This window comes from Ictidomys tridecemlineatus, chromosome 5, assembly GCF_052094955.1.
Source record: "Ictidomys tridecemlineatus isolate mIctTri1 chromosome 5, mIctTri1.hap1, whole genome shotgun sequence".
Classification (NCBI taxonomy): domain Eukaryota; kingdom Metazoa; phylum Chordata; class Mammalia; order Rodentia; family Sciuridae; genus Ictidomys; species Ictidomys tridecemlineatus.
Window position 1 is genome coordinate 115,703,339 of NC_135481.1, and position 25,703 is coordinate 115,729,041.

General features: G+C 54.5%; 1 protein-coding gene across 1 annotated transcript in view; it reads left to right on the plus strand.

Annotated features, from left to right (window-relative positions):
• The first annotated feature begins 1,847 nt into the window (after positions 1-1,847).
• C5H14orf132 (chromosome 5 C14orf132 homolog) overlaps positions 1,848-25,703 on the plus strand; it is a 42,813-nt gene continuing 18,957 nt past the window's right edge. The window contains exons 1-2 of the mRNA XM_078049060.1: positions 1,848-1,856; positions 3,313-3,594. Of these exons, the coding sequence (XP_077905186.1) occupies positions 1,848-1,856; positions 3,313-3,594 (291 nt within the window). The remainder of the gene's footprint in view (positions 1,857-3,312; positions 3,595-25,703) is intronic.

Here is a 25,703-nt window from a genome sequence, read left to right on the forward strand (position 1 = left end):
GATGAAACAAAGGGAGAGATGATATTTTAGGAAACCTCTACAACCCGGTTCATTCCAAATGTTGTCTGTTGATCATCACATGATGAGGAAGGTTCTGGAAACAGTGATCGCCAGCCACACTGAGGTCACCCCACAGGCCTTCTCATGGCCGAACCTCACAGCTTCCTTTCAAAGAAGAGCTCAAGACCCCCAGTGCCACTCACTCCCTGCATTCTCCCTTTCCTGAGCAAGTCTCTGCTTGTCCTTCTATCTCTCATGTCTTAAAATTCTTTTCTGCCAGCCACATGCTGTGGCATACACCTGTACTCCCAGCAGGAGGCTGAGGCAGGAGGATCTGTGAGTTCAAGCCAGCCTTAGCAACTTAGCGAGGCCCTAAGCAACTTAGTGAGACCCTGTCTCTAAATAAAACAGAAATAGAGCTGGGGATGGGGCTCAGTGGTTAAGCACTCCTGGGTTCAATCCCTGGTACAAAAAAATAAAAATGAAATAAAATGATTTTCTGCCACATTTGTCAAGGACCCTGTCATCCCAAGCGGAGGGCTCCCTCTCCAGGACCTCTTGGACCCCCTCCAGTGACACCATCCTATTTCACCCAGTATGAAGCCGTGGTGACTCAGTCGAAATAGCATTCGTGTTGGACTAGATGAACAACCCACGGAACAGAACAGCAGAACCAGACCCATCCTAAAAGGACTCCACACAGACACTGCTGCAGACCAACAGGTAGGGCCAGTGCTGTCCACCAAGGCACTGGAAATTGATTATTAATAGGGGGAAACCGGAATTGCTTCCTCACCCAATGCTGAGTTGTAAAATAGCTGAAACTTGTAAAGAAAGAAATATTTTATTTTTTTCTACAAAGCTCTGGGATAGCATCTCTATGGTTTCAAGTTGGGAAAAGGTTATTTTGGATATGGGGTCTCTCTACATCTTCTAGGCTGGTCTGGAACCCCTGGACTCCAGTAAACCTCCCAGGTCAGCCTCCGGGTGCTGGGACTAAAGGCAGGCACAACTATGCCCTGAAAAGATGACTTAAACAAAGGCTAACTGTAATGAATTTTGACTAAACAAAAACCAAAAACTTGTCCATCGAAATAAGCAACAAAGGAATGAAAATAAATGTAAACATTGAAAGAAGCTATTTATAACACCAATAGCCAGCAAGATTAGTATCTAAAATACATAGATACTTTTAAGAGTCAATCAGAAAAACTCAACAACAGAATTATTAAAAAGTACACAAGAGACTTTATGAAAGGCATTTCTTATGAGAGGAAGTGAGGCTGGGTAATAGATGTACAAAAGATGATTAATGCCATTGGTAATCAGAGCAATGAGGATTTAATCCACATGAAACACTACTTCAACTTAGCACATTGGCAGAAATTAAAGATCCAAGAATGCAAATTGTTGGTGAAGATGTGCAGCAATGAGGACCCACACGTGCTACAGTTAGGACAGTAAAATAGGTAATTTCTTGGAAATCAGAAACTGGAAATAATGAACATCATTTAGCAAAGAGGCAGATGAGCTGAACACATGTCTCCACAGTTTCAATTCCAGCATATTCTCTGAGTGCATCCAGATGCAAGTTCAAGAGGTCACAGAACTATGGCTTGCTCTAGCAGAAAATCTGAAGATGAGGTAAATACTGATCAAAGGGCCAGTGATAAACTGATACAGACCATCAGCCACACAAACACTGGGATTGAAAAGGGGGCGGGGGTCAGGCAAGGATCCATCAAAGGGCATTTTCATTTTTTAATAAAGTTTTAAAGCAGGTAAACTATAAAGAAAATCAAGAGGATGATTAAGGTGAAAATTTAGGACAGAGAAGACCCTTGGGGATGGGGCAGGTAAGAAACACATTTGGGAAGATACCAGGGTTTAAAGGCTACTGCTGGCCCTTCCGCTCACTAAACTGTGAGGGGCGTTATTATTTTTTAAGCTGTACAGCTGCAGCACGCATGGCCTTTTTATTTATGAGACTTCACAACTGAAGTACATAACTTGTTGACAGCCAGCAGGGAAGGTCCTGATCATGCGGCTCAGCTGTCACTCCAGGGAGGATCTGACCGTCCAGTGGGTGGCTGCTGGCATGGACCGTGTGGGCACTGGGTGAGACTGGCAAAGTGATTGGTTATGCCTAACTGAGAGGGAGGCACAAAATTGGGGAGGCTAGGGAAGGGAGTAGGAGCCTGGCTGGAAGTTGCAGAGAGCCCCAAAGTAAGGAAGAGTCCAGCACAATTCGAAAGGAGTGCGGTGGGAAGAGAGAGGAAAGAGGAAGAGGCAAAGAGAGAAAGAAAGAAGGGGAGGGAGAGAAGGAGAAAGAACAGAGGGAAAGGCAGGAGAGGGAAGAAGCTGTCTGCAGAGGTCATCCTTCTTGAAAGCCAGCCATCAGTAAGAACGTGGTCCCACCTCTAGGGTCCCTGCTGGCCTCCTGCCTAAGGAACCCAGGGTAGAGGGAATCTCTCTTGAGTTACAGTGCCTTTGACAATGTCTGAGAGTCCCTTGGTTGCTCTGCTTACAGGTGGCTCCAATAAGGAACCAGGTGATACTCACTGAGACTGGTTCCCTCCTAGTGAGCCCTTGGAAAAGGACAAAGCTTCCACCCACCACCAAGTCTGGGATGTGGGCACATGTGATGAGCCAGCATCTCCACCCTCCCCTCATTTCAGCCACATCTGCATGGTTTGGGAGACTTGTCTGAGCTCAGAGAAGGGCTTAGTGCCAGTGGTTCGAGCTGTGCACTGTGTGATCCAGTCACAGCCGCCTGCCTTATGTGACACGGGCTGTGTTGGAGATCACCACGTGGAGCTGCGTACCTCTCATCGCAAACCCAGGCTCAAAGAGACCCTAACTTTCCCTGTACAACAGAGGAAAGCTAGATGTAAAACTTTGTTCTGCCTGCGCCTAGGCTCACACCGGAGTCTGGGTACAGGATTGGCACACAAAGCCCAGTCACCCTAATTCTGCTTGGCGTGGTCCAGGTCCTCAGGCTTGGGATCAATGCACCAGTCTTCAGAAAGCACATCCAGGATCCCTGGAGGGCTGGGGGCAACTGCACGGGACCGGGGGCCAACAGCGTTGGGTTTGGGTTGGTCGCTGGTCTTTGCACTAATGAGTGGCCTCAACTCAGGCCTCAGTTTCTCCAAACCGGCCCTCGCAGGTTGACGACTGCGAGCGCTCGAGGGTCCGCCAGGCCCTGCCCCAGAGGGTGGGGCTGGGAGTAGTCACGTGGAGGGTGCCTGACCGGAGTCCCGCCCCGCCCCGCCCCCCGCCCCGCCCCGCCCCGCCCCCTGCCAGCTCTAGGGGCCCCGCCCCCTCGCCGTCTGGAGCGAGGGAACCCGGAGCCAGCTGAGGGCGCAGGGCTGGTCGCGACGCGCCGCCACGCCGGGACTGGTGAGGGGCGCGCCGCCGCCGCCACGGGGATCTGGGGGCGCCTGCTCGCTGCTCCGCCCGCTCCCGGCCCGCTGTGCAGGCGGCTGGATCTGCAGCAGCAGCGGCGACAGCGAACACTCCAGCGCAGGTGGCAGTATCAGCTACGGCAGCAGGAGCAGTGACACCATGGATCTGTCTTTTATGGCCGCACAGGTAACGGGGCACCTTCCCCATGCGCCCTGGGTCGCCAAGTTTGAGGAGGTGCAGAGCCACAGCCTCCCCCTCCTCGCCGGAGCTGAGCTCAGCAGGAGCGGTCGGGCGGGGCGGTGGCGCCCGTGTAGGATCCACGTCCTGGTCCTTTGTCCCGAGGCGAGCCGGGCAGCACCACCTGGTGCTCGCGCCAGGGGGCTGGAGCGAGGCTTTCCCGGGATGGGGTGGGCGGTGCACCTTGCGCCCCCAGGGTGGGGCTCTTCCCACTCCGGCCCCTAGGGGAGGCAAGAAAGCTTCTAAGAACCTGAGCAGCCGAGTCGCCCCCTCCCTGCCCAGCCCCCACCCGGGCCTGCAGGGGATGGCGAAGCTCAGACCCGCGGGAAGCGGGTGGGTGGACAACCGCGCACTTCCCAGCTCTGTTTTTTGCGAGGCGCAGCTGGGTAATCTGCCACTTGCAGGTGACCTCGGGCGCCTTCCTTCTCTCCACTGTGAGCGGGGACCATAGCCCTGGCCGCCTGGAGGAAGGCAGTGAGACTTTTGTGACCTGGCAAGCTTCGAAGCCCAGGGGCCAGTTTACCCATTTTTGCTTTGTGAGTCTGATTAGCCCTCAGTGCGGAGCGCGATCATAACTCTTCCCTCCACACAAACAGGCTCCTCATGGCAGGGAAGACTAATGACCTGTTCCCGCGACGGCTGATCTGGGCTCCTGGAGAGCCCTTTGAGTTCTGAGCCTGGGTGCTCATTATATTTCTGTGCCTTAACTCTCTTGAGCCAGAACAAAGAGAAACCCCTGATTCTGTAGCTGCATGTGGCCCTGGGGAAGCACATAAACTTCCACCTTACTGCTTCACCACCATGCTGACTGGTCTGCATCCAGGGCAGGGCCCCATTTGTCTGGGAAAAATGAACCCCAGTCCAACCCTCAGACCTTGCATCTTCCAGGATTGTGCTGGCTGGCTGCGTTGAGAGCAGGGCAGGTAGGCCACCCAGGCTCCTCTCAGTCTCTTGGCTGTGTAGCAGGGACCTTGCCTGCTGATGCTTTCTTTCACCAGGTGGAAGTTTGAGGGCACACTTTGTTTTTCCCCAACTTCACCTGTGCTGAAAGTCTGCTTAAAATATCACAGCAAAATCCAGATTGTGGAGGGTGATCCCCAATCCAAGGCATTCAGAGGACACAGTCCACAGGTTGCTCTGGGGAATCCAGAGCCCAGCTTTTACCAGCCTCTTAACAAGTTTTCCGTGATGCTAATTGCTCTTATGGGCATTGCTGGCCCTTTTTTGCCTGATTTTCTATTTCCTGTTCCTAAATCCGTGCTTGTAGATATTGCCATCTAGCAAACAGTCATCGCTGTTGTAGATAGAGGTGGATTTAGCTGCCGGAGGGGGTTTTCCAGGATTTATTTCGAGGAGGGAGAGGAGCTCACACAAGTCTGTGGCTGCCTTCCCCTCTGGATCCCTGGGAACCTTGGCGTTTCCATGGTTACAAGATAAATTGATCATTGCTAACCCAGGGCTGGCTGGAGCATCAAGAGTTGCTATGGTGACTTGACAAAATAAACATAGGCTTTTCAGCACCTATGGGCAGAACCTATAGAGGTTGGGTTTTTTTCCTTTTTTAGGTTTTCTTGTGTGTGTGTGTGTGTGTGTGTGTGTGTAATTCCCATTTCACTAGGTCGATTTATTTCTGCTGATATGTTTCACATTGATTACTAACTCCGTTCTCTGCTAGCTGCAAGGACTAGGAACATACATTTTCATACCAATAGAAGGCGTGTTAAAAGGTTTGCTGAGCACCTACTGTGTGCCTGATGCCAGGCATTTGGCATGTAGTATTACAATAAACCCTGACAAGTTTGGGATGTAGGCCCTGTTTTTGCAGATCAGGATACCAAACTTTATTTATAAGTTTATGACGAGATTAAACAATTTACCCAAGGACACATTGTTATGAGGAAGAGAACAGAGCTTCCAGTCTAGGCCCGAGAATCTGCAAGGCTGCTGGGTGTTCCACCTTACTGCTTCACCCTGAGAAAGGCTCAATGAAGGGAACAGACAGATGCTGCAAGATGGCTGGTCTCTTCTCCTCCCAGGAGGTGGTCTCCCGCGGTGCTTTTCCCAGAGCCCTTGTGGGGCTGTGCTCCAGGACTGCTTCTTGGCGTGGCTCTTCTAGTTGTCTCCCTTGGGATGGGAGCTATTTCTGCTTTATGTGCGGCACTTGGGCTTGGCTGGAGTGAGTGTCCCTTCCTGCCCTAGTGTGTACAGTGGCCACTGGGTGTGACTGTGTCCGTCCCCGCACAGCCTGCCCTATGACATGGGCAGCCCACAGGGAGACATCAGTGCTTCTTCACTTTCTTCAGTGGAAGAAGCTCCATGCCAGGCACCAGGACAGGGGTGCGGGGGACAGAGTTGAATGGCATGTGGATTTCCTTTCTGGGTGCTTATGGACTATCGGGCAAACGATGGGTCAGGCCAAGACCTAGCCAAAGGAATGGGTCGAGTGCTAGGCTGAGCAGTGTGGCTAACACGTAGTAGGCCCTCAGCAAGTATTGAGGTGATTGGATGAGAACGTGAAGAGAGACGGGAAAAGATGGTGAATGAGAGATGTCAAATGTGAGCACCTGACATCTTCAGGACTTGGAGAATAGGTTTTAGAAGGATTAGATCTCTGGGCATTTTTGGACCTGGGAGTAAAGACATCCCGGGAGGAGAATCGAGGAGAGGGGAGCCCAGGAGATATTCAGAGTCCTTCAGAGAGAGAGGGGGGAAGGAGATACAGTGGGCTGGGAGACAGGGGCCAGGGCAAGTCAGAGGTGCTGACTGGGGGGATGAAGAGTTGATTGTCATCAGTCTGCGCTGGGAGCCATTGTGGGTTGTGGACAGGGGTGTGGCATGTCCTGGGATAGTGCCCTGGGAAAACCTCTGTCCCGTGGCAGCCGGAAGCTGGAGGACTGGGCAGGTTCAGGACTGCATGCTGTCCCCATTACTGACGAAGTGGATGAAACCAGATCCTCCTGACCCAAGCCCAAGCTTCCTCTCCTTGCATATTTATTAAATACCGTTCCTGATTGTAATTTAGGAAAACCCAGAGCACGTAAACTTTTTGAGGAGGAGTCCCTGTCCAAGCTGAGCCTTCGAAAAACTTCTTTTTAGATGTCTTGGGTGGACATCAGTTACCTCCAAATCCTTCTGCATAGTGCCCTCCTGACATGGGGCTGTGTCAGGGCTGAGGAAGAGCCTGCAGGTCCTGAGGGACCACATCCCAAGCCTGGAGACACTCAGCTGCTTTTCCTGCCACCCTGAAACACCCCAGGGACAAGGAGCATGTCCTTGGGGTGGAATGAGCAGGCCTGTGGCATAGTGCTCAAACTTAGTCCCCTCTGGTGACTAGTCTCAACCCAGTAGCTCTCAAACATTGCTGCAATTAGAATCACCGGGGGGCTTTCAGGGGTCCCCGACCCTATCCCAGGCCCCACCCCGATGCTCCATGGCAATCTAGGTGAGTCTTGGGGGTTGGGAGTCAGTACTTCCACAGTTTGGTCAAGACTGAGATCTGGAGTGTAAACCTTTTCAGTAGGGCTCCCCCACTCCCCCCCAGGTAGAACAGGTCCTTGGCTCTCCCATAAAAGGTCATGTGGTCACTGAAGGCCACCAAGCACAATATTGACTCAGCAATTTAAACTATTGAGGCCCAGAATAATAGAACCTGTAAAATTGCTCCAAAATCGAGCAATTGCTCTCCCTCCCTCCACCACACCTGCCTCAGGAGGGAGCTGAGGTTGGGGTAGGTACTTTTATTGTTCCCATCGTCCAGACTGAGAGGAAGTGGGAAGCCAGGGTGACCCTGCCACCATCTCAGGACACCCTGCCCTGCAGTCCCACCTTGTAGAGCAGTCCAAGAACTGGGCAGCCCGGGGCCCTCCACGGACCAGCTCCCTGGGGTTTCCTAGGGCAGCTGCAGAAAAATAGGTGACCTAACTGGAGGCCAGAAGTCCACAATCAAGGTGTCCCCTGGGCCATCGTCCCTGTGAAGGCCCTGGGAGAGAATCCGTCCCCTGCCTCTGTCTAGCATCGTGGTGTCGCCTGGGATCCTTGGCTCCTTGGCCTGAGGACCTGTGGCTCCAGTGTCTGCCTCCAGTGCCACATGCTGCTCTCCCTGCGTGTGTCTGTCTTCTTAGGGACAATGATCTTATTGGCTAAGGGCCCACCCTTATGACCTTATCTTGACGACTTCTGCAGAGACTGTTTCCAAATACAGTCACACTCAAAGGTACTGGGGTTAAGCTTCCATATATCTTTTGAGGGGACATAATCAACCCATAACAGCATCTGAAGACCCAGAAAGGACAAGGGTCCTTCCTCCTGCATCATTGTCTGCTGGTCTTAGAGAGGCAGTGAACCAGTCACTCCCCTAACCCTCTGTTTCATCCTCTGTGAAATAGGGACAAAACGCCATTCATTTAGTCACCCGCATGGAGTGTTGGGTGGCAAGTGTAACCCAGGGCCCTGCCAAATGGCACCCAGCAGGTAGACCCGGTGGACACGCCTAACCCAGCCCAGGAGCTGGGAAGGCATGAGGTTGGCCTGAGCTGGGTACACCCAGGAGCAAGGACATCGCAGGCAGAGGGGACCGCGTGCACAGAGACAGAGGGGCTTGAGCCATGTGTCCTGTTGAATGGGGGTCACAAGGAGCCATTGACAAAAGAAGGGGGTGCAGATGGTGAGGGAGAGAGGGAGAGGGAGCCAATGAACTTGATGCCAGCCCAGTGACCTCATGGAGTGGGGCAGGATGGATAGCGGCTGTGGTGCCAGGAGAGAGGGTCCTGGCCTCCGGCTGAGCTCCGGCTTGCTCTTTGTGCTGCGGACACACCGGCCTAGGCGGCCTGCAGTGCTTCCAGGCTTTGGGGAAAGCTGAAATCGTGAGGATCACGTGCAGGCTGGGTTTTTTAATGTTGGCATCTAATTAGAAATTTTTAACCAACCAACCTGGATGAGGGCTGCTTCGGTTACTCACGGCTTATTATTTCAGTTGCTTTAAGTGGCTTGTTTTGCTCCTCATTCTGTGGGAAAAGAATTCTAGAAGGGCTCTGCTAGATGGATTGCTTCTGCTCTAGTGGCATCAGCAGGGGCAGCTGGGACTGAGTCCAGACCCAGCGAGTGGCTTCTTCCGGCACACGCCTGGCACCTCCCGGCAATCTCGTCTTCGCCCCCTCCACCTGGCCTCTCACCCTGCAGGGGAGGTCTCGGTCATTGCACTTCTTGCTTGGCCCCGGCTTCCACCAGTTCCTGCAGTCCTGGGTAAAACCTGCAGGCTTCTGAAAACCTCTCCCTGAAAGTACCAGAGTGTCACTAACACGCATGCTCTTGGTCAGGAAAGTCCTAGGGGAGCCTGGACACGAGGGTGGGGGAATCAGGCCCAGCTTCTGCTGCAAAGCACCGAGAATGTCCAGGAGGGACAGCAGAGTGGAGGTGGCTCTCTGGAGACTGGCTACTGAATGGACCAGACAGAACATGTGCAGGCTGGCTCATCCTGGGGCCACCAGGGGCTTATCTCTAGGCTGGGCAAGGCTGTCCAGAGCTGGCAAAAACCCATACTGTGCCAAGCCCTGAAGAGAGGTCAGTTATTACTAAGGAAGGAGGCCATTATATATTAGGCTGACAAATCAGCAATTGCAGATATTTGACCATTCCTGACCTACAGAAGACACTTTCCTATGGTTGAGCCCCACGTTGGCAGGTCCAGAAAGGCTTTCTGGGTTTGAGGAGCCAGAAGTGCCCCCATGTCTGTCCTCAGTCTTCCTGCCAGAACCTTGGCCTTGGGAGGTGGAGGGCAGGGTCACAGAGTGAGCACCACATAACGTGGAGGACACCTCGTGAATTGAATCAGAGCTGAGATGCAGGTGTGTTCCCTCCAGTCCCCTATGCCTCACACCAGGATCTCGGGAGACTTACAGTTAATTTGCATTTTAATTATTTTTCATGGAGGAGAAAAACACAAAAGACATCAGGCAGCATTGGAGAGGCGATTCTCTCATCTCTTGAACAGTTCTTAGCTACGCTCAAGGGCCTGTGAGATGGCTCTGACAGATCTGCAAGAAACCAGCAGAAGTTTCCCATCCCCAGACAAACAGGCCACTGCCCAGAAAAACAGAATTCCAGGGAGCCTGGCCATCTGTTACTTAGATGATGTTTTCTCAAAGCAAGAATTATCATTAAAATACAAATTGTCTATTATCTCAGATGTTTGTAGCTGAAGGGCCTGACTTCTTTAAATTCCCATCAAAAAGATTTAAATATTTTATCTTTCTAATTAGACCTGCCTCAGAAGAGGGTATAAAGCTATATTTTTGCAGGAGTGTAATGAGCAGCTAAGGAAGAAGTAAAAATCTGTAGAAAGTTTTTTGTTTGTTTTTGACAGTTCTAGGGGATTGAACCCAGGGCCTTGCACATACTAGGCAAATGCTCTGCTACTGAGCTACGTCCCCAGCCCTGCAGAAACTTTTTCTAGACCAAATTTCTAGATAGCATTTAGAGACTGCAGACATTTGACCTGAGCCCCAGGCTCTGGAGAACTGAGAGAGCTGGGGTGCCTGGAGGAGGAGAGTCAGTCTCCCATGAATGCCTGAGTGCTTGGATTGCAGGGCCTGTGCATGCTGCCCTACTGTGGGCTGAGCCCCAGCTTCCTGTACCTGAGAGGATGGAGACTCCTCCCGCTCCTTCACGCCCTCTTCTGTGCCTTCCCCTCCTGGCTGCCCTTGTGGGGAGTAGGCACACCCTGTTTTGAACAGTACACACTGTGTCTCTAAATCATAACAACCCAAGGAATAAGAGCTTTGGGAGAAAACTGAGGGGAGAAAACTGAGGTCTAAAGAGGCCAAGATATTTGCCCTACAAATATATATTTTCCCAAGTTATTTGCCCAACAAACCCATATATACCCCTCCTTTTTGCACAGCCATCCCCGTACTCAGCAACCCCCACCAGAGGGGCATAGGTACTACAACTGATGAATGGACACCTGGGTGTCACCCAGAGCCCCAGTTCACAGGAGGGCTCACTCCTGGTGTAGGACAGACTGTGGACTTGGACAATGTATCATGACATGTTTTCACCATTGTAGTATCACACAGTATTTCCACTGCCCTAAAACACCTCTGTTCCCTGCCTGTTGATCTCTCCCTCCCCACTGGCACCGGCCAAAAGCTCTGGTTCATCTTTTTACTGTCTCCGTAGTTTTGCATTTTCCAGAGTGTCATACAATTAGAACCATGGTCTGCAGCTTTGTCGGGTCAGCCTCTCTCTCTAGGTAGAATGCACATAAGTTTCCTCCATGTTTTTTCATGGCTGGAGAGCACATTCTTTTTAATACTGAATAACATTGCATTTTCTTAATGTACCAGTTTACTCATTCATTCACCTATTGAAGGATGTCTTTGTTGCCTCCAGGTTTTGGCATTTGTGAGTAAAGCTGTCATAAACATCCACATGCAGGCTTTTGTGTGAACATTTGTTTTTTAAGAGCTTGTTTTAAAACTCCAGTCTGATGATCTCTACCCTTTAATTGAAGTGTTTAAACCATTTACGTTTAATGTAATTACTGATATGACTGGGTTTAGTGTATTGTCTATCATATTATTTCCTGTTTTTTCCATTTGTTCTTTGTTCCCCTTTTCCTATTTCTTCCTTCTTTTAGTTTGTGAACTAATTTAATTTTCCTGTTATCTCCTCCAACAGCTTATTAGACACACCTCTTTGATTGTGTTACAGGTAGCTTTAGAATTTATAATATAGATCTTTAACTTTTACTGATGTTATCTCTGCAATTGATGCTATTTATCATTTCACATATTTTAGGAAATTTACAATAATCTATTTCTCTTTCTCCCCTCTCAGTTTTTGTGCTATTGTTGTCACATATACATTTGTACATAAATTAAAAGCCCCTGGCTACATTGTTATTATCTTTGTTAGAAGTCATTTTTTTCAAATGATTGCATTAATAAGGAGAGAACCTTATCTATTTTCCCATGTGGCTGCTATTTCCATGCCCCTCTTTCTTTTCTGTAGATTCACATTTCTCTATTATCATTTTCCTTCTGCTGCAGGACTCTGTGCTACAGAAGTGCAAGTGGTGAATTCTTTCAGCTTTTGTATGCCTGAAAAAAATCCAATTTCTTCTTTGTTTTCATGTTGGAAAGACACTTTTACCTGGACATGGAGTTCCAAGTTTGCAGTTCCTTAAAGATACTGCTCCAACTTCTTGCTTGGGTTGTCTGCAGTGCAAAAGCTGCTATTGTCCTTATGATTTTTCCTCTGAATACAGTGTGTCTCCCCCTCCCCCCGGATGCCTTTGAGATTTTCCCCTTGTTGCTGGCTTTGAGCACTTTGATTGTGATGTGCCTTCATGCAGTCTTCTTCGTATTCCTTGTGCTTGAGGTTTAGAGAGGCGTATGTGAATTTGTGCTTTGCATCATATTTAGGGGTTTTTCTGTGTCTCCCTCATCTCCTCTGAAGATTTTTTTATATATGAGGTAGGCTGCCTGAGGTCTGCTTGCTGCTCACAGACGCTCTGTTCTTTCTTTCTTTCTAATTGTTCTTTCTTCTTGCCTTTCGTTTGGGTGGTTACTGTTGACACACCTGTAGCTTCACCAACCTTGTCTTCTGCAGCATCTCAACGGCTGTCCGTCCCACCCAGTGCTTTCCTGATCTCAGACATTGGAGTTGTCATCTCTGGATGCTTACTTTGTGTCTTTTTAAAAAATATCTTCTGTTCTCTTCTTAACGTGTTCCTTATTTCTTTTAGCTTTTATAACACATGGAATAGGGTTAGAACAACCGTTTTCATGCCCTGTCCCTCACTTCTACATTGGCGTCAGGTTTGGATCAGTTTGATGGATTGCCTTTCCTCCAAACGAGGCTCGTATTTTCTTGCTCTTGGCAATCCTGATGCCTCTGACTGGAGGCCAAGCCTTGTGAATTTTACCTTGTTGCCTGCGAGATATTTATGATTCCCTTGTAAATATTCTGGAGCTTTGTCCTGAGATGAGTTCTTTCTTGGGAACAGTCTGATCCTTTTAGGGGTTGCTTAGGATCCTCAGGCAGGGCTAGAGCCATTACTCTGCACTCCCGAGGCAAGGCCATTTGGAGTGTTCTGCCAGAGTGCCCTGTGATTTTGAGATTTGCCACATGGCTGGTGAAGGAGGTTCTATTTCTGGCCTTGTGTGTGCAGCGGGCCCTGGTCCCTGGCATCTCTGGGGTGAGCCTCTCCCTGTTCCTTTCTGCACACACCCACACTCATTAGCTGTCGACTGCTAAGACGAAGCAGCGCTCTGCAGACCTCTGGGTTCTCCCCGTGCAGCCAGCCCCTCTCCATTCTCCACTGGGCTCTCAGCTCCATTCCACCAACCCGGGAAGCCCCGCCTTTGCCCCTGGGGGACTCACCTTGTTCATGCCTCCCTCTCCAGGGTCTTGCCTGGTGTCCAGCGTCTTGAGAACCCTTTCCTGTTTTATCGTTCCTGCAGTTGTTTCATGGGGAGGGTAAACCCAGTCCCTGTCACTCTGTCTTGGCTGGAAGCAGAATTTTCTGAAACCTGTGTTTTCAGCAGCTCAGCCCAGCCCTCCTCTCTCTCCTGTTGTGAAAAGGGAACGTAACCTTTGACCTGGGTCTCTGCACTGTCCCTCCTCTCCCCACTGAGCTCTGTGAGGTCCAAGGGCTGTGCTCCTCACCCCACTGCACGGACAAGCACAGCTTACCTCACAGGGGAGCCTGGGACCAGGCACCAGCCCCGCTGCATGCAGACGAACCCAATTCCTTTCTGGCCTCCATTGCCCCTTGGGTTGGTCCTGAGTGTCCTGGGCCAGGACATTCATGAGACATCTAGGGAGCCCCTCCATGATCCCGGTGTTGGCTCTGCAGGCTGGTGGCCAGAAGGTGGGCCCCTGGTGACCTGGCTGGGTCTCTTCAGACCTCTTCTCCACCTGGATCCTGGGAAGCCTTATTCCCCAGAAGGTAGGAGGTGAGGGGTGTGGGCAGGTTGCTGCAGCCTGAGGCCCACTCAGTGTGGCCACTAATCATTCAGCCAACAGCTGGGACCCTGCCTGACCCTGCAGACTGCAAGAGTACTCCCATCTGTCTCCCCAGCATGGACCCCTGGAAGCTGATCAGAAATGCTGTAGGACTTGGCTTCTGGCAGCTTTGAGGGAGGCCTGAGGGCCGACTAACGCCCACTCCCAGGCCCTGTGCACCGTCTCTCTTGGCCTAGCCACATGGTGCTGCCCACGTCCCCTCCCTCCTCCTGACTTCCTGCCAGTCCTCTCCCCTCCGGTGGCCCCCTGTGTCTCCCAATCACCACGTCAATCAGGCAGGGTCAGCCATGCAGATGGGCTGTGTGGGGGTACGGGAAGCCAGAGAGAAGCCACTGCCGGCCTTGGTCCCTTGGGCCTCCCTCACCAACACGGTGGAGATGGAAACGCTCAGAGCATGGTTCTCGGGCAGCCAGGCAGGTGGCAGAGCCCCACCCACGGGGGTGGAGGGCAGATGGCATACACGAGCCACAGGGACTGCCAGGCCAGCCTGCAGAGGCTGCCTCTGTGGAGTCTGGCCTTCCTGAGGGCCACCAGTTCCCACCAACACCATGTCCCCACGTAGTCCTCAAGCTGCACAGTCCCCAACACCCCGGCCCCCCTGCAGAGAGGGCCACGTGCCAGGCCCAGCACTTAGGGCGTCCATTTCACGTCCTCCTCTGCAGAGTCCCCTTGTGTGACCCTGGGGTCTTGCCCACGTCCCAGTGAGAGGGGAGCACAGAGAGTTGGACATGTGCAAGTCCCTGTGGTGATCAACAGCAGCACTTGGACTTGGAGTCGGAGCTGCCCTCGCTGACCACTTGGGATTCACTGTCACACGGAGACTCAGAGAGACCACCCAGGCCTGAGGGGTTCCAAGACTGGGAACTCTCGGTCCTGAACTGGGACAGTCCCAGGCAAAGTGGGACGTTGGCCACCTGTTCAGAGGCCCTCCAAGGCTGGAAGGCTGTCCTAGGGTTCTCTGCACCTCACGGGACACGCCTCCGACGTCTTGCTCTTTAAAGCGAACGGGGAACGATGGAGCCGTTTCCAGAGCCCCCTCCCCGGCCCTCTTCATTCCTCCAGCGTCTGACAAGCACTGCGTATGGGGCAGTGACACTTTTTGTGGGCACTAATGACACTGGAGAACAAGTACCGGAGCCCCCACTCGCCCTGATGGTCCAGTAAATGCTGACTTTGACAGAGTCTTCAAGGACGGTGGCAGAGGGCGAGCAAGACCCCGACTCCCCCAGCCCCAGGAAGCTGGCTGAGGCGCTGGCAGGCTCCACGTAAGGCAGGGACTCTCCTCTGTGGCCTTGGCCATGCCACCTGCACCCCCGGAGTCCCAGGTGGAGCTCAGCAGCAGCTGGTGGTCTCCTGGTCGACCCCCCAGAAGCCTCGCAGTGCCTCTGATCAGTTATAGCCATACCATGTCTTCAGGGACAGGGCTTGTCCCCTCACATAAAGAGACTTCCATTGGAGGCAGGTGGCTTTGGGCTCAAATGTGTCCCTGCTGCTGCTGTGCGACCAGGGAAGTTCCCTCTTGGCTCCAAGCCTGGGTGTGCTCAGCTGTGCAATGGATGGTGCCAGTTGGGATGAGCTGCGATAGGCCCTGGGACTGTGAGCCTAAGTACACAAGGGGACAGCTCCTAAGTGGCCCTAGGTTGGCAGGTTTCACCGTCACCTCCTGTCTTGAGCCAAGAGTCTAGTCCTCCTGCACACGGCAGCCTGTCCTGTGACCCAGGTGACGGGGAGCACCTGGGAGGGGAAGCAGGAGGACTCAGTTCCAGGCCTGGTTCTGCCCTCATGTTGGGCAGCAAGATGCTCCATTTCTTGGAGCCTCAGTTTCCCTGTCTGTTAAGTGGGAGCTGCTCATGGGGCCGGCAGAAGAACCCAGTGAGAGGGCGGATGTGGGAGTGCAAACTGGGGCTGGGAGAGCACTGGCCTAGTGTGCACGAGGCCTGGGTCCATCCCCGGCACCACACACACACACTCATGCACACACACACACACACACACACACACACGCTCATGCACACATGAGTACAAGTGGACAGGACGGCACAAATGCCAGTGGTTATTGTGTTAGAATGGTCACCCTGTGTCCTCCGACCACATCATCCCTTTTGGACTAAATGTGAGGCTTTCCCTCAACTCTTTTCCCAAGTGAGTATTCTCTTTAGAATCTTCATCAGGTCAGGCTCTGGTCTGGACATGATACGTGGGAAAATCTACCACCTCCTGGAATCTAGCCCTGATACACTCATTAGTGTGGTCCGTGAGAGCCAAAGCATGCCTGTGTACTGCGGCACTTCCACCTAATCTCCTGAGCGGTCTGTGTTTCCTGAGTGCTGCTGTGCAGCCAGGTCTCCTGTCTGGAGTTTGTGCAGCTGATGATTTTGAGTCTTCGTGCAGATATGTCAAGAACTGAGAAAGATCTGAGGTGAACCCTGCTTGCTGGTCAGCCTGGCCCAATTCCCACGCTGACAAAAGACCAGAGACTCCCCACCCCGCCCCTGCTTAGACTAAGGACTTCCTTCCTCACCCTGGAGCCAGCGCGGGGCTGGATCCACATTAATGCCCTCTGCACCACAAGCCCCTGGGGTGCTAGAGCAGCAGGTGGGTTCTGGGCACACAGTGGGTCTAAGTGGCAGCTGGGGTTCCTCCAGCTCAGGAACCCACTCTTCTACAGGAGGCAGCAAGCAAACCTGCCCAGCCTGTGCCCACGAGGGAGAGAGATGGCCTCCGTCACCCCGGTCAGGAAACACATGTGCAGTCCGCCCCGGGTGGGGGGGTAGGGCGACACAGCTCTCTCGTGGCTGTTGACCAGACAAGCCTCGTGAAAAGAGTCCAGAGCAAAGGCTACTGGTGCAGGATTGAGGGACAGTGAGAACCGTCTCCTCTTCATCTGTGTAGATCTGTCCTTCAGGGCTGAGCTGCCTCTCTGCCGGCTGCCCTGAGCCACGGCACCCTGAGCCAGCTCCTTGACCCCTGGATCTGCCGGCCTCCAGCTGTGGGGGGAGCGTGATTCCATTCCAGAGCCTCAGCCTCCAGTAGACCCAGTGTCACAGGGATGCGGGGCCGTCCTTCTGGCATTGAGTCTCCCCTTCCACCTTCACCTGGCCTAGTCCTCTAAGGGATCTGGCCCTCCCTGACACACAGGGCAGAACCACCATCCTGGGCCTGAGCCACTGGCCAGTAGTGACCATCTGGGCTCCGAGACCAGGTGTTACCTCTGGGCCTCTGTTTCCTCATCTGTCACCAAGAACACACCGCCTGGGATTTAAGGAAGAAGGAAAGGAGAGATCAGCACGGAATGTTTGGAGCATTCCAGCACACGAGGCGTGCTCAGGGGAAGCATCATGGTGCCATTCCAGTGGTTGCTCTGCTCGGTCAAGCGCCACCTGTCCCCAAGGGGGTCTGATTAGGAAAAGCTGAGCCAAGGCAACTTCCGGGGGGAGCTGGCTCTGCAGGCCACTGGCCCTTGGCAGCCAGGTGTCAGGCACCCGAGCAGCGAGACCCTCTGAGTCCCCAGAGTGGGGAGCGCAGCACGGCCCAAGGTACCTGCTGGGATTGAGGGGGAGGAGCCTGGAGCTGCCCCTCCAGAGTCCTGCTCTTGGTCTCGACAGTGCCGCTCCCTATGGAGTGACCTTTAGGGCCAGCATCCTCCCTGGGCTGCAGCCAGGGCCTCCTGAAGCGCCAGGCAGGGGTTTGACATGCACAGCTGGAAAGACCTGGCTTCATCCCTGAGTTTGGAACCAGCAGCAAGGCCCAAGCACGTCCCAATGCCCCAAGGCCCAGCTTCCTTTCCTGTGAAGTGGGGACAGTGACCTTTCCTGCAGTGCGGGGCGGGGGGTGGGGTTGTGAGGAGGGACAAGGCGCACGTGGGCAGAGCAGGCCAGGGAGCAGAGCCTGTGGGCATGTTGCATTGGCTTCCGTTTCTTGGCCTGCAGAGGGGGGCTGTGGAGGATCTGTCTCACGGGGAGGTGGGAAAAGACCCGGAATCGAGGTCAGAAACCCTGTTCCAAGTTCTCTTTAGTGGGTTGTACGTGATTTGGGCAACTCACATGATTTCTCTGCATCTCATCTGCCAGTGGGACCAGTTCGTCATGTCTCTGGTGATGTTTGGGCAAAGCCCTGGTTGTCCTGCCTGGTGTGGGACCTGGTGGGTGCCCCGGCCTCCGTCAGCTCCAAGGTTGTCAGTCAGCAGGGCTGCTGGCCTTACAGAATGGCCTTATAGTCAGGGTTGGAGCAAGTATGAGGTCACTCAAACACAGGGCCCTGGCTGAGGCCAAGGGACACAGGGCAGTGTGCAGGGGGCCACACGCAGGGCTGCTGGGGGTGCAGTGTGGCCCTCAACACATGCTGAGCAGGTAGAGATGGAGCCTTTGAGAGGCGATTAGGCCATGAGGACCTCACCCTCAGGAACGGATGAGTGTTTCATTAAACGGCTTGAGGGGGAGGATTGTCCTTCTGTCCCTACTGCCCTGTGAGGACACAGCATCCCCCGGAGGATGCAGCCACAAGGTGCCCTCTCAGTAGCAGAGCAGCCCTCCCTGGACTCCAGACCTGCCAGCACCTGGATCCCAGACTGGACTTCCTGGCCTCCAGAACCGTAAGACATTCAATTCTGTAGCTTATAAACCACCAGCCTGTGGTGTTGTGTGACAGCAGCACCCACAGATGGACAGCGCCCATGGCTGAAGCTGCGAGCGCTCCCCTCAATGCCGAGCCCAGCACTCAGGACCTCCAGTGGGTGGTTTAGGCCGACAGAGCTCAGACCACCCAGCGTCTCACCTGCAGCGTAGACTGGGCCGTCAGCAGACCACCTTCCGCCAAGCAACCCTGGAAGGAGCCGTGTCTTCTGCGAAGGGGCCTCTCAGCTGTCTCCTGACCAGCCACATCTGCTGGGCCCTTGCAGGCAGAGTCCACTTCTGGTACATTGGGTCAGGAAAAGGGAGCAGTGCCGAGGGGCACCTGGGGTGGAGCACACAGGCCTGTCAGAAGCCCCCACTGCCTGGGTCCACCCAGAGAGGAGCGGGAGGTGCCTTCCTCCCCTCGGTTCGTGTTACAGGGGTTGGCGTTCCGCTTCCGTGTGCCATAGCCCCTCTGGACACTAGGACTGTGGCCCTGGTAACACCTGCCTCTTGCTGCAGGCCAGGTCCTCTGAGGGCTCTGCGTGGCACCATGTTCTGAGGTGGGAATCACAGTTGCTATGTGTGGATCTTGATGTCCCCAGGCCTTGTATTGGGAGGTGTGGAAACTTGAGGGGGTGGGGCTTGGAGGAGGTCTTCAGGTCACTGGGGATGTGCCCTTGAAGGGGACAGGGGAAGCCCTGCCCCTTGCTCTTTCTTTCCCAGAGCCATGAGCTGAGTGTCTTGGCTTTGCCCTCAGTCCCTGCCCTGATGGGCTGCCCCAGCAAAGGGCCAGAAGCAATGGGAACCTCCAAAACCGTAAGCCATTACCTTGCCCCTCGTGGGTTGCTCATCTCGGGTGCGTGTCCTAGAGGCCCAGTGCCGGCCGGCTCGCACAGTTAGGCACGTTTTTCCGTGAAACCACTGAGGCCCCAAGACGGGGAGGGGCACTGAGTGGTGGAACTGGGGTGTGAACCTGCGCCCCGCTGGTTCTCCCCTGCTCCCACCCGCCAGTGGTTCCAGGGCCACAGGCCACTGGCTCATCACTCTGCGTCTCCAGGAGCGGCTTGCTGTTTTGCGTAGCTCTTACCCAGAAGCACTTCTTTGGCTCCTGATGGCCATTCTTCAATGACTCCATGGGCCCCTCCCCTCCTCCCGCTCCCAGCATCCAGACTCCTGGCTTTAAGCATCTGTCCACATTGGCCTATTTAAAACTGCGGCCCTCATCTGGCCTCCCAGGGGGCTCCCTGCCTACCGCCACTCCACACTGGGGACCTTGAAAGTCCCGAACCCTCACCTGCGCTGAGAGCGTTGGCGGGCAAAGCAGATGCGAGGCCACAGCTTCTGTTTGAAGCTAACATGGAGATTATCCCACGCACACAGCACACCCGTGCAGGCGGTAGGGATTAACAGGCAGCTCTGGGAATGCTCCCACAGTCTGTGCTCTTAGACAGAAAGCTTTGGGGACGAGACTCAGCAGCCACCTGGCTCTGCTCACTCCTGACCCATCTAGAGGATGGGGAGTTGGAAGGAAGGGTCTTCACAGAATTCTGAGTACCGGCCCAGCCTGGAGTGGGGAGGCCACAGGTTACCTGGGGGGCTGCAGCTCCCCAGCCCAGGATCTGCCATGTCCAGACTAGGTGTCCTGAGGCACGACATGACTCTGTTTTCGTACCTGAAATGGGACTTGGTAACACCTGCCCCTCCAGGGCCTTTGGTGGATCTGCAAACATGTGCAGACAGCTTTGCAAATAGAATGAAGAGTAATAATGATGCAGCTTGACCCGCATCGGGCTCTTGCTGTGAGCTGAGCACTGGGAAATGCTCAAATCATTCCCATTCTCCTAATGAGGAAATTGAGGCCCAGGGTCTCTAGGCCCAGGCCCCAGCACATCTTCCTGGCCCCCCTTTCAGCCAAGCTGAGATGCACACAGCTCTCTTTGGACATTTGCACCCAAACTTTGAGTGCTTTGTCCCCAGGATGCCCCCACTGCTGGGAAGGTCAGACTTCCTCTCCCGTGAAGCCCAATGCTTGCACCCTGCACACCAGGATGCTGCCCTCCCTTCCGGCCACCTGTGTAGAATGTTCTCTGCAACATTCCTGTGTGCTCCTCACTGCCCGACTGCTGTGTGTCGTTTATGTAGGTGACATTGCCAACTCTTCCGCGTCATCTTCTATCTTGGGACATGGGGCTGGTGTGAAGTCACCTGTGCATCAAGATAGAGGAGGTGCACTTGGGGTGGCAGCCCCTGCCTTTGCCATGGGACTTGTGGCAGGCCCTTGCCTCCAGAGCCACCGTCTCCACTTTCAATTGGAGTGACAATGGTTCTCGCACAAGCATGGACCCCATGGAGCAAGCCCGGTTGATTTGCCCAGGGCGGGGAGCACCAGGGCTTGGTTCTTGGCAGCCCAGCGGAGGGGCAGGTCAAGGATGAGCAAGCAGATGTGTTCGACCTCTGCACACCCCCCCCCCACTACAGGCTGGGTTCAGGGCCATGCAGTCACAGGGCTGTGTCCTGTGTCACCGTCTTTCTCCTCCTGCCTCACCACCTGCCGGGTTTCCTCCCGGCATCCCCTGGCCCCTTGCAGCCTGTCTGCACCCCGAGGCAGGAGCTCTGGAGGACCCAACCTCCCATCTAGCTTCAGACACCGGAGGATCCAGGACGAGAGGGGCTGGGCAGAGTGCTCACCTTCCCCCAGCACTGCCCGCTTTCTCCCTCGTCCTGTGCGCACCCACTACGGGCTCCTGATTTGGAAGGACGATAGTAAGCTCATGATTCTTATATTTGAAAAGGTTATTTCCAGAACAGGCACCTTCTTCAAATAGTAAAAGTAAAGTTACTACCACTACCGCCACCACTGCTACCAGAACCAATGCTAAAATCATGGCGGCTTAGGAAATCACCCCCTGCCTGTGCTGGGCTCTGCTCAAAACTTGGTGATGTTCACTGTACCCAGGTCCTTAAACCATCCTTCTGGCACCTCGGTGAGGCAGGAGTTCCCATCCCCATTTTACAGATGACAAAGGTAAAGCCCAGAGAGGGTGAAGGGTTGGTTCACAGTCACATAACTCCCTGGTGGCCAAGTTGGACATGGAAGGCAGGTGGCCCAGCCCCTTGTCCCCACAGGTACCCTCCTCAAGGGCTGGGGTTGGTATTCTCTGAAGCCACAGGGCATACATGTCACCACCAAGTTATTCCACCTTATAAAAACTCACTTAAGGAGCTACTTGTTTAAGTGTGTGACAAATGGCAGGTGTGGCCACCCGGAGTGCCATTGCTAGAGTTCATCTGGGGCCTGGAGTAGGTCTGATCCCCTGGGGGCACAGCGAGGGTGTGTGTGGGACGGACTCAGCTCTCTCTCCTGCACTCCTTCCCCACAGCACGGCCACCACGTTACAAATGCTGCCTTGGGTGGGGTGCAGGCAAGGTTTATAGAGAACAGGGAGCAGAAACGCGCAACTTTCCCTCCTGTGCTCCAGGGAACAATTCTCCCAACTCTCCTCGTCACCAGACTCAGACTTAGTGAGGAGCTAATCACGCTGCCCAGGCTCGCCTCCCTCTGCCTCCCGCGGGTTAGATGTCAGAGCGCTGGCCTGGCCGGCAGCACCCATCTGCCCATGCGCGCCTCCTCCTGGGCCTGCTGCTGGCACTCCTGCTCTCCTGGCAGCTGAGACATTGGCCCACGGGTCAGGAAAAGAGAATGGGTTCCTAGCAGCACAGCTGTGGCTCTGCCACCATGAGGGGACAGGGCCTGACTTTGCACCCTGGAGTGAGTCCTGCCTTGTTCCTCCCCATCTCAGCCGTGACATGAGCTTCACCATCTCGGCTTGCTCCCTGTCAATCAAGACAGCAAGCGGGCGGAGAGGAGCGGTGGGTCTCTGTCCCCCTTTCCTACTCCCCCACCCTCCCTGCCTAGTGCAGAAGTGGACGTAGAGATCTCAGCCACCCACACGTCTCCACACGTCACTGCGCTGTCTTCCTCAGAGGAAGCTCGTCCAGGTCTGTGACCCCCACCTGCCTGGCTGCCCCCAAAACTTCTGGAAAGGCTCATGTGCTTGGAAAGCCACTGCCCGGGAGCTTCCCTGCCACCCTCCAGGTGTGGGCCCAGGTCCCTCTTCCACCTCGCAGCTGGGGCTGGACCAGGGCTTTCCGCTGAGTCTTTGAGTGACTGTCTTCACTCCTGGGCTGGCAAGCGCCCCCTTCTCTGGGGTGCCCCCTGCCTCATTAGCCCTTGGGTACCCTAAAGCCACTCAGGAAAAATAAGATCTTGTTTCTGTGATGATTTTCTTTCCAACAGGCAGGTTACTTCTGGGGCAGAACGTCGGCTTACTGGTGAGCATTTATTGAGTGTCTGCTGTGTGCACCACACATAGTATCAGGAGGCGGCATGGTCCTTCCCTGTCCAGAACCACACGAGGGGACTTTTCCACCTAAAACGCAGGTTCTTCATGGCCGTTAGTACACACAACAAATAGGATCTTTCCCACCTAAAATGCAAGATCTTCAGGTGATGCCTCCGGGAGGTGGGTGGGCAGGGACATCCTGCCTGAGTCTGGTGAGCAGAGACCTGAGGGGTCCGGCTGCAGCGCTGACTTGCCACTGTGGGACGAGGTCTCTGCTCCCTTGCTCCTGGCTTCAGGTTCTTCCCCTGCCAAGTCCCGCACCCCAGCAGGCCGTCCCACATGGATGGCTGCCCCCGGAGCAGGGTGGAGAGGCCTGGGAAGCTGTGGCCTCCTCTGTTTGGAGGAGCTCCGGTGTCACGTTCCCCTCTGGACTCGCTTTCCTGGCAGGTCTCTTTCTCGCTGGGACTCGGGTCAGGCCCACTCCACTGAGCAGCCTGCTCCTGGCAGGGATCTGCCCGGCGCCACCAGCTTCCTCGATCTTCTGGGCCCTGGCTGGTCCCAGCGGGCTCCTTCCACCCTGCCCAGGCCAGGGCTCGGCCGTGGCTTCCTGAGCTGCAGCTTCTCTGGCTGCCGACCAGCTGGGCTCAGGGAATAACTGTGAGCCAGGCCACGTGTCCAGAGCCAGCTCGGGTCAGCAAGCCACGGCCACCTCTGCTCCTTCCTCTGGCTGCTCACGCAGGTGTCCCCGTGGACAGGGAGCATAGCCGGTCCACCTGGAAGCGCTCTAGAAGGCGTGCGCCCCCAGCAAAGCTGGTCTTTTACTGTCATGGAGGCTGGATTCCTGCTGGGAACAGTTCTGCTCAGTTGAGGAGGGAGGCAGCTGCCCTGGGGATCTCGTCGCCCACCCCTCTGCACCGGGACTGCATGCCCTCTGATGGACAGTGGCTCAGTTTTGATTTCTCTTGCCCTCTCTCTCTCTCTCCTCTCTCTCTCTCTCCTCTCCAAAGTCAGCATCTAGTGCTTTTCTCTCCGTACCCCTGGCTTCCAGCCTGTGTCCCCGGCATTCAGTTTAATCTCTCTTCTGTCCCTGAGCTAACCAGCAATGACCATTGAGCTTCCCACCCTAACCCTGTGGCCTGGAACCTTTGCACCAGGAGAGGAAATCCAAGGTGATTTGGGGGACACCACCACCACAGGGACACCTCAGGGATGCCCAGGACCTCGGGGGGGGGGGGGGGCGTGCAGTAGGTGCCAATGTATGGCAGCCTTCCCAGCCTTAAAGGGGAAGCTTTAAGCTCCCGCTGCCCTGTATTTACTCAACCATTGACACCCAGGGATCTGGCAGGAGCCACCGCCTACAGGAGGTCAGGTACGGCCAGGCCAAGTCGTCGGAGCTGCTCCGGGCACTCTCTCCCTGAGGTTCTCAACCACAGCCTCTGAAGCAAGCTGTGGCCCTGTGGGTCCCCAGAGCCCCCCCTCAGCTCTCGCTGTGGGCCGTGGGCTGGACTGGAGGACAGGTCCCATCCCGCATCTCTGTGTCCCCAGGGCAAATGTTCCCTTCCTCGTCGGTAATCAGAGGTGACGTGCTCTGTGGAGACAGCATCTTCTCCTGCTGCGTCCCTGCTCAGTTACTATGGCAACAGACTCAAAAGGAGTGAATTTGCTTTTTCCCTTTTAATTCTGTAATGCTCTCAGGTTTTCCGAAAATACCCTGCTTCTTCTGGGTCTTCTGTGGCCGCTGCAGGTTGGGTGCACACCTCCTCCAAGTGTGTGCTGCATGAGGTAGCTCAGTTCACAGCAGTTCATCAAACAGACATTTTGGTAAAAACGCTTGCTGCATCTACTTTAGGTAAGTAGATGTGTTAGGCACCGGAATTAAGGAGAATTTAGACTTATCGTGTACCCTTAAGAGTTCACAGTCTCTGAGAAAGACAAGTGACACAATGTAACAATGTCCTGTGACAGTGATTAATGTAATGTAATATAATAAATATTTTGTTAGATGTGAGAGTAAATCAGTGTGGGGATCTGGAGTTGGGTTCCTAACCAGTCACTTCTGAGCTGTGCAAGCTCAAGGAAGTGCCTATACCTCTCTGAGCCTCAGTTCCCCATCTTATGCTGGGCTGTTGGGCAGTGAATACATGATACAGCACCAGACCCAGAAAGGTTCTTGCTCAGGAGGTGTTGCTTAGCCAGGGGATGCTCAGGAGAGGCCTGGGAGGGATGTGCGCCTTGGCGGAGGGCCTGCAGAAAGTGGGGGGGCAGTAGAGCATCCTGGGCCAGAGCACCCCACCAGCCACAAGGTGGCCGTGTGGAAACGCCTGGCATGTTGGGCTCTGGGTGGATAAGAAAGCCAGAGACTGGATCTGAACCCAGAACCTCCCTGGGCTCCCGGTGGGACCCACTTTGAGAACTGGTATCCTGCGATCCTGTCCCCTCGGGAGCTCTGAGGCAAACACCCAAGCTGCACTGCAAGGTCTCAGTGTGCACACAGTGCTGCCCGCCATCATTCCTGGTCACATTCGGGGTACCACACTGTGACTTCCGCATTCCTGTCTGCCTCGATGCTCTGAGGGAAGGAAGCACCTCGATGTCCCCGGAGATGCTGCCACAGGGGCTGCTGCCCTTGGGCCCTGAGAGGCGGTGGGTTCCTGATCAATTACTCTGTGCCCTAGTCCCTTAGCGCTCAGGGAAGTGACCGCCCTCTGAGCTCAGTCCCCACCTGAGTTTCCTTCCACCCGTGCCCCCGTGTCCTTGCCTGGAAAACGAGGACGATGTCCCTACCCACATCTGGGGGTAGTGGACGACAAAAAGCCATTGTGCCGTAAGGTGCCCCGCACACACCTGCCCTGCACACACCTGCCCTGCGCAGGCTCTGGGAAGGGCCACTTCTGATCTCACCGCAGGAGTCTTGTTTCAGTGGAAAGTCCCCAGCTCAGAATCCAGCCGGCAATGTTGGGGTTGGATTGGGTGACAGATATAGCCATCAGCCACGCCCTCTGCAGAGGACAAGCCCGGGGGAGCCTCCAAGCCTGCATTCCTTAGCATTCCCTCTGTCACCTTCCAGGGGTCC